At 36.3% G+C, this 8,897-nt stretch overlaps 1 protein-coding gene across 1 annotated transcript; it reads left to right on the top strand.

Annotated features, from left to right (window-relative positions):
* Positions 1-6,554: 6,554 nt before the first annotated feature.
* LOC138868309 (uncharacterized) lies at positions 6,555-8,211 on the top strand. The gene is made up of 4 exons (XM_070145854.1): positions 6,555-6,783; positions 6,877-7,310; positions 7,441-7,896; positions 8,020-8,211. The coding sequence occupies exons 1-4, from the start codon at positions 6,555-6,557 to the stop codon at positions 8,209-8,211; spliced, it is 1,311 nt and encodes a 436-aa protein (XP_070001955.1).
* The last annotated feature ends 686 nt before the right edge of the window (positions 8,212-8,897 follow it).

Here is an 8,897-nt window from a genome sequence, read left to right as displayed (position 1 = left end):
TTGGTGCCGAAGTACCATATCTTAGTGCAATTGGGGCATTAATGTATCTTGCCAATAATTCCCGACCAGATATAGCTTTCTCAGTAAGCTTATTGGCAAGATTTAGTACTTCGCCAACACAAAGACACTGGAATGGTATTAAACATATATTCAGATACCTCCAAGGGACCATTGATATGGGTTTATTTTATTCAAATGAATCCAAACCATCATTGATTGGTTATGCAGATGCAGGATATTTGTCTGATCCACACAAAGGTCGATCTCAGATAGGCTATTTATTTACAAGTGGAGGTACAACCATATCATGGCGTTCGACAAAACAAACTATGGTTGCTACTTCTTCAAATCATGCAGAGATAATAGCCATTCACGAAGCAAGTCGAGAATGCGTTTGGTTAAGATCTATAACTCAACACATTCAGCAAACATGTGGTCTTTCTTCGAAAGAGAATATTCCAACAATATTGTATGAAGACAATGCTGCATGCATAGCTCAATTGAAAGGAGGATATATCAAAGGAGATAGAACAAAACACATTTCACTGAAATTCTTTTTCACTCATGATCTTCAGAAGAATGGTGAAATAGATGTACAACAAGTTCGTTCAAGTGATAATTTGGCTGATCTGTTCACTAAGGCATTACCAACCTCAATATTTGAAAAGCTGATATATAAGATTGGAATGCGTCGTCTTCGAGACATTAAGTGATTTTTCATCAGGGGGAGTAACTACACGCTGCACTCTTTTCCTTAACCAAGGTTTTGTCCCACTGGGTTTTCCTGGTAAGGTTTTTAATGAGGCAGCAAGCAATGCATATTATAAATAACTATGTACATCCCAATATTTTTTTTGTAAGTTTTTAATGAGGCACATTATCTTACATGGACATCCAAGGGGGAGTATTATGAATAGTTTGTACATTGGATACTACTTTGGATACTACATTGGATACTACATTGGATGCTACATTGGATGCTCATGTTGTGAATAACTTAAAGATTAAATTTTCTATTTTATATCCATCATCTTTACTTTTTATGCCTATAAAAGGCTATGTAATTGCAATGAAAAATTACACGAAAGTGAAAGAAGAAAACACTTCTTTATTCTCTCTATCTCTTTTTGTTTACATTTTACTCCATTGCTTTTATTTTATAACATGTAAGAGATATTCCAAGGCTGATCGTTTAATCCATGCAAGTATAACATATCAAAGTTGATTTGACAATTATATATTCTAATCAATTTTTCCATTGCTTCCAAATTAGATTATATGTACACCGTCAGTAGCGGATGCAATTCTACGATCACATGTTTATTTGAATTTAGTATTTTCAACACATAACAGTATAAAATTTATGTGAAAACTTAATAAATATTTTACCAATTATATATTATATCTAAACGCCGAGTTTTAAAATGCAACGAGTGCAACCATATGAATCTTAAAGACAGCTAAACGTCTTTGTTCTGTATTGAGATTTACATTTGCTTATCAAGATGCAAATGCACAAGATCTATCCCATCATTTAGTGTACTATTTGTCATTCACTAATGTCAACATTTATTACCTGCTCTGCTAGCATGTCCCTAGTAAGTAATAGGACTTCTATAAGTAGGTATAATCAATGAGATATATTTAGAAAGTAAATATAGAATTTTTGCATTACGAAATCACTTAAAAACAAGTATAGATAATTATAACCTGAAAACTGAAGTAACTAAGTAAATTACAAAGAAAACAACGAAGTCAGTGAAATCTCATTTATGGGGTCAAGGGTCAGTAATATGTGTATTCCTCCTCCCTACCTAGAGAAAATAGAGAGGTTATTTCCGATAAACTCTCGGCTCAGAAAAGATACGAAGGTAAAAAGGAAAAAAGGCCCAGGAAAGATAAAATGCACGGAATAACAATAAGCAGCGAACCAACAAAGCAATCACAAAACCAAAGCGCAAGAACCAGCAGGTAGTAATAGAAATCTAAGAACAAAAAATACAAGACTAGCACTAAATAGAGGGTCATTTGCATCTATACCCGTTTTTTGGGTCACGTTTTAACTTGTATCCGCTCTGCAAAAAAAATTGCAAGCGTACCCACCTTTTCATGTAACTTCAGCATACGGGGCTGAAGTAGCAAAGACAATCACGCAAAACTTCAGTATTCTAGTAGACGAGACTGAAGTAGCAAGTGTGCTGAACCAAGTGTGCTGAAATTTTTATTTGTAATTGCTGAACTTAAGCATAATAGCTGAAGTTTTGTTCTCTATTTGCTGAAGTTTTGTTTTTGTAACTGGCGAACTTCAGCTCTATTTGCTGGAGTTTTTGTTTTGTAACTGGCGAACTTCAGCTCTAGAGCTGAAGTTTTTGTTTTGTAACTGGTGAACTTCAGCTCTAGAGCTGAAGTTTTTATTTGTAACTGGCGAACTTCAGCTCTAGAGCTGAAGTTTTTGTTTAACTTCAGCTCAAGAGTCTTTTTCCCTTTATAATGATACTGTCACGAAAACATGAAAATAACTGCTTTACTGTCACATAAAGCATTCAATAGCAAGGATACCTCATCTTATAACTCTCTAATCGGACCAATTATTTAGATGATTAGTTCAACAACTAAACCATCCAAAGGAACTGTTAATCGATATTTGATAAAGCAAGAAACTTTTTAACAATTTACATAAACCAATATGATGATGTTAATGCCATGCATTATCAAATAAGATATGTTGCTTCGTCATTTAACAGATCATCTATTGCCACCATTCAATCAAGCAACAAGACTTCGATATTCTTCGGAGAGGCATTTATGATGCGAAATTGCACTGTATATTCCTATTTTTTTCTTATTTATTTCTTCTGCACTAACAGAAATACAATTTGTGCAGTGCGACTTTAGAAAGAGGTTGAGGGCGGATATAACTTTGAAGAGGAGAAGGAGGAGGAGAAAAGGGGCTGAAGTTGTTTAAAAAATGGGTACAAGTTAAAACGTTTTTTAAAAATGGGTATAGGTTAAATGGGGGCGACCAAATAGAGCGCCCTGTGCAATTTTTGCTAAATAGAGCTCTAAAACTACTGGTATGAACGAAGAAGACGCTCGGCTACCTAACCTTCTACCCTAATTCTCGGTCTCCTTACATTTCTATCGAGGGTCATGTTCACTATATCTTGCCTAATCACTTCTCCCAATACTTTTTTCGCCTATCCCTACCTCTCCTAGGTCATCCAAAACCAACCTCTCATGCCTCTTCACTGGGGCATCAATCGTCTCTCCTCTTCACATGTCCAAACATCTAACAAAGTAAATTAAAATACACGAATAATGTAAACATTCTTGTACATTATTGGTCATATATAAGTTAAATTCATAAGATAATGATCTTGAGGATAAAATTAACAAAATCACAAGGAGGGTGATGTTGGATTTTGGATGGAATTCCTTGTTTTGTTATGAAAGGTGTGGATCCCACTAGAGAAGATTGCCATAAGAAATAGAAAGTGAAAGATTTTTTTAAAATTGTTTTCTAACGTTTTATACCTGTCTAAAAGCAAGATAAGCGTAAAGATTTGGCTGATTGTGAAGAAAATCGACAAGTGTCTAATCTTTTTATTGTTTTATAATGTTTGAAAATATTGTTAGTGGTTAAAGCTTTTCCTGCTTATTAGGATCCTATGCTTTTCTTTAAAGTAAGTAATCTCTATCTGTAAAAAATAATTTAATTAGAACATGTTTTTAACATCAAAGACATAAAATCAGGTAATACACTGTTCCTGTTGTTGTTTCTCAAATTTCAAAGAACAGAAATGCGAGCCCTAATTTTGAACCCAATCATGCTAAGTCATAGAGTTTGCGAAAAAATATTTTTTAATATTTTAATATTTATAGGAATCTATACGACAATCAATTTGTAGGCTAAAGTTGATTTGCAAGTTTACTCCCTTGTCCACCTTAATTGATTTTTTGGCCTCTTTTCATGTGATTTATAATATTAAATTTTTTAGATATTAAGAAGGAATTAATTTTTTTTTCAAAATTGCCTTTGGAGCAAAGAGCCAAGAAATATTGATTGTATTTCCAATAAACAAATTAAGATTAATATAGTCAATTTCATTGTTAACTAATGCTAAAATGTGAATTCCTTAATATGTGTAAAAACTATAAGGACCGAAAAATCAGGTATCATGCGGAATCTAGCAAAGCAAACCTTGAATGCCGATAAGTCCGACAATAAAAGAGAAATATACTAAAAGAGACACAAACATATAACATGGTTCAGTCAATTGACCTGCGTCCACGACAGAGATGAACAATCCACTATATAAAAAGAGAGTACACAACATCGAGAGAACAAACTCACGAAAAGGCAAACATAAGTGACACACTAACACTTGTCCCGCAAAGTTATCCCCTAAATGAGACTCTTGATGTTTAGCTTAAAGAAAATATATATTTCTATGTATATCGCCTCATATTTTACTTTTGTTTCGTGAATTTAGGATGTTAAATGCGATGATTTGTATTAATTTGAAGTGTAATTATGTGGAGGAATGATTCGGGAGCAATTGGGAGTGAAACGTGCAAAATTAGAGCCAAAACAAACGAAACCGGGAAACTTGCGAATTTGGGTGCCACAGGCAGCACCTTGGGCCACCGGTGGCACTGGAGGCAGTAGCTAAATTGTGAGCAGCGCCCTGGTGGGTGCCTGGCGCTACACAGGGCGCCGATGACGTGATTTCATCCTATTTTGCCCGGGACACAGTTTATTCGGCCCTAAACCTACCCAACATGTATAAAAGCAAGACTAAATCTATTTTTGAGGAAGGGGACGCCACTTGGGAGGAAGAGCACACACGGGATCGTTAGGAAGCAGAAAATTCTCAGTTTTCTTCATCTTTTTCTAGTATTTCCAATTGATTCAACACTTATGCAATTATTTGATTACATCATGAGTGGCTAAATACCCATTGTTCTGGGGTTGTGATTTAGCCATGAATATTATTGTTTGATATTAGCTTGACCTTGATTATAATTCACCAATATATGGTTATTTCTTAAATTTTGTATTTAATTGCTTAATTGTCTGGCCAACGGTTAGGTTCTATTTACTATCTATGCTATGCTTGGGAAAGCCGTGTTTAGATTAGAGAAGAATTGAAGAGAGCATGATCTTAGGGGTTGGATTTGTGGTTAGGATAGGAATATACCTAGTCACCGTACTTAATTAAATATCGTAATCTTAATGCGTTCTTAATAAATTGATTTTATAGTAATATAGGCGTTAATCTATTTTGAATAGGCGAGTAGTACTTCGGGAGAAGACTACGAGAGCATTTATTGATTAATTAGCAACCATGAGTGAATTATATGAAAGGGAGAGTTAATTAGAACACAATATGAATGGTGAATCGATCACAACCCTGGAATACTTGTCTCTACTAAATACATAACAATCAACTCGTACTTGATAATTTAGTTATTACTTAGAATCGTAGTAAAATATAATCATATTATTGGACTTTAATTTTAGATGGATTGAATAGCAATTTTAGTGATTTAGTGAGTAGTTTTATACAAGGCTCTGTGGGTTTGACACTCAACTTATCATTATATTACTTGTACGACCACGTATACTTACGTGTGCATTTGGAAGCAACAAGTTTTTGGCGTCGTTGCCGGGGACTTGAATATAAACTACTTTCTAGTTTTTACTTTAATTGTTTATTTCGTCTAGTCTAACGTTACTTGATTGTTACTCTAATCCCAGGAACTTTGATTGAATGCGTAGGGTTAGAAGCCAGGATTGACTCAACGGCTTTGACCCCGAACCTGAGAAAACATTTCACAGGAGGTTGAGGGAAGCAAGGGATACAAAAAATATTCAACCACTCATTCAATTTCCTGTGAACATGGCAGAGGAGCAACATATGGCTGTTCAGGAGGTAGTAATGTCCAGTATTGCTAATGTTACCTCCAGCATAGTGAAGCCCAGAATTACTAGGCACTTTGAGCTAAAACAGAGCATGATACAACTACTTCATGCAAACAGGCAGTTTATGGGTCTTCCACACGAGGATCTACAATAACATATTCTGAACTTCTTGGATATTAGTGATACTTATATCACTAACGGGGTCGCTCCAGATGATGTGAGGCTCACACTTTTTCCATTCTCTCTGTTGGGCGAAGCTAAGCGATGGCTAAAGCCAGAACCAGCTAAATCCATTATATCATGGAATGATTTAGCAAGAAAATTTTTGGCAAGGTTCTTCCTTTCAGGCAAAATTGCAAAGATCAGAAGTGGGATAGTTGCCTTCAAACAGAAAGCAGGAGAACCTTCATACTCAGCTTGGGAAAGGTTCAAGGGGCTACTTAGAGACGGTCCTCATCACAATCAGACGAATGAAGTGTTAGTTCACACTTTCATAGAAGGGCTCCATCCCCAAACAAAAACTGTAGTAGATGCTGCAACTGGAGGTCAAGTATTGGAGAAAAGCTTTGATAAAATTTATGCATTATTGAACAAATTCTCCAAAAGCAATCCGGATTGAAAAGGAAAGATGGGTAGGAGCATGGTACAAAAATTACCAGGGGTTCTTGAATTAGATGTTGTCTCAGCATTGTCAACACAAGTCTCTACGCTGACCAACCAAGTCAATCAGATGACCACTATTATTAACAATCAACAAGCCCAGCCAGTGCAACAAGTTCAAATATTTTGTGAAGTTTGTGGAGAGGGTCACATGAGCAATCTATGCCCAGTAAATCCAGAGTCTATATATTTTGTGGGTAATGCAAATCGAGGCCAAACAAATCAGTATGGGGGCACCTACAATCCCAACTAAAGGAATCACCCAAACTTTTCCTGGGGTGGAAATCAAGGCAATCAGAATCAATACTGGCCTCAAGCACCTCAACAACAATCCAGACCACCTCAGGCTGAACAACAAGCTAACCTTGAGGAGATGATGAAGAAATTGATGGCCGACCAGCAAGCCCTCAATCAGAAATTAATAGCAGATCAACAAACTTTCAATCAGATTATAATGGTTGATCAACAAGCTCAAGCCGCAGCACTGAGAAATTTGGAGCATCACGTGGGCCAACTTGCCAGTGCCCAAAATACCAGACCAGTAGGGGCTCTTCCTAGTGATACTGAGCCCAATCCTAAAGCTCAAGTTAATGCGGTTACCTTGAGAAATGGAAGAGCATTAGAAGAAGTTCCAAAGAAAAAGAAGAATACAGCTCATCCTGAAGGAGAATTAGTTCCCAAGCCAGTTGAGGGGAATGAGAAAGATGATAAAGGACCCGAGCCAGTAATTGAGACTAGGCCACCACCTCCATTTTCACAAAGACTGTAGAAGCAAAAAGATGATGCTAAGTACAAGAAATTCCTAGATATTTTGCCAAGTGAGTGTGAATTTGTCTTTGGTGGAAATTTTGCAGGAAGTGCCTAAGTATGCAAGGTATCTCAGAGATATTGTGGAAAACAAACGAAAACATGTAGAGTTCAAAACAGTTGCACTTACTGAAAAGTGTAGTGCCAGAGTTCAGAGTAAACTTCCTCGTAAGTTGAAGGATCCTAGGAGTTTCACAATTCCTTTGTCTCTTGGAAAACAAGAAGTTGGTAGAGCCCTGTGTGATTTAGGGGCTAGTATAAATTTGATGTCATCCTCTTTGTTCAAGAAACTTGGATTGGGGGTGCTTAGACCTACTACAATCACTTTACAGTTAGTAGATAGGTCACTAGTCATTCTAGAAGGAATTAATGAGGATGTGTTAGTTCGAGTGGGAAAGTTTATTCTTCCTGCTGATTTTATTATTCTTGATTACGAGGCAGATGAGGAAGTGTCCATTATTTTGGTGCAACCATTCTTAGCTACTGGTGGAACAATTATTGATGTGAGGACAGGGAAGTTAAAAATGTGAGTTGATGCGGAGGAGGTCATTTTTAATGTGTACAAGACACTTAAGCTCCCTAAGCATTATGAGGACTTGTGCATGATTACTGTGGTCGAATTGAAGGGAATAGAGAACAGTCAGTATGTGAATTATAGTGATCCAGATGGGACAACTGAGTTAGAGGAGGTGATGTTTCTAGCTGAGCGTGTAAAGATGATTGAGAAAAGAGCCGGAGATGAAAGAGGAGACCTTCCGAGAGCGTGCAAAAAGGCTAGACTTCATGGGAGAAAGAAGAAGAGAAAGTGCCCAGCTTGAGGAGAGTAGAAGAGTCGTGCCACGACTATAAATAAGGCGCTTGTTGGGAGACAACCCAGCCTGTATTTTAATTTTTTTAATTTTTTTTATAGTGTCAAGTTTCGTTGTTTTTGTTTTGTAGAGTAAGGGAAGTCTGAGTACCCAAAGTTGAATTTGAGGAGCATGTTTGAGCTTAAGTGTGGGGTCGTCTCGACCCTTAATATTGAGGATCATGTCCGAACTAGGCCCAAGAGGGCCTTAAGGAGTATTTCTCACCCTTGTTTTAATATTTTTCTCTATGATCATGCATCGAGGACTATGCATAATATAAGCGTAGGGTGGGAAAACTACTTTCTGAAGTGTAGTTGTATAAAGCTAATTTTTTTATTTAGCTTTTCTTTTAGAACTCGTCGTAGACATAGTCTAGAAAATAAAATTAAAAAAGAAAAAAAGAAAAAAATTGAAAAAGCTTAGACTTTTCTCGACGATGGATCTTTTGGACAATTTTCTTGAGGGATAAAGTCCGATTAAAAATACCAAAAAGATTTTTTTTGCTTTTTAGAATAACTAGGTAGTTTTCCTTGGTTTTTCTTTGGGCGCCGGTTCTTTTCCAAGGATGTAGCTCGAATTGGGTACTTTATTTTTTATTTTTTTTATTTTTGTTTTTAGGAGTAGTTTAGGAAGAAACTAGGTCTCTTTGAGATATC

The sequence above is a fragment of the Nicotiana sylvestris genome, chromosome 5, assembly GCF_000393655.2.
Source record: "Nicotiana sylvestris chromosome 5, ASM39365v2, whole genome shotgun sequence".
Taxonomy (NCBI): domain Eukaryota; kingdom Viridiplantae; phylum Streptophyta; class Magnoliopsida; order Solanales; family Solanaceae; genus Nicotiana; species Nicotiana sylvestris.
The sequence above is the reverse complement of the archived record's forward strand: the minus strand, read 5'-3'. Positions and strand labels throughout refer to the sequence as shown.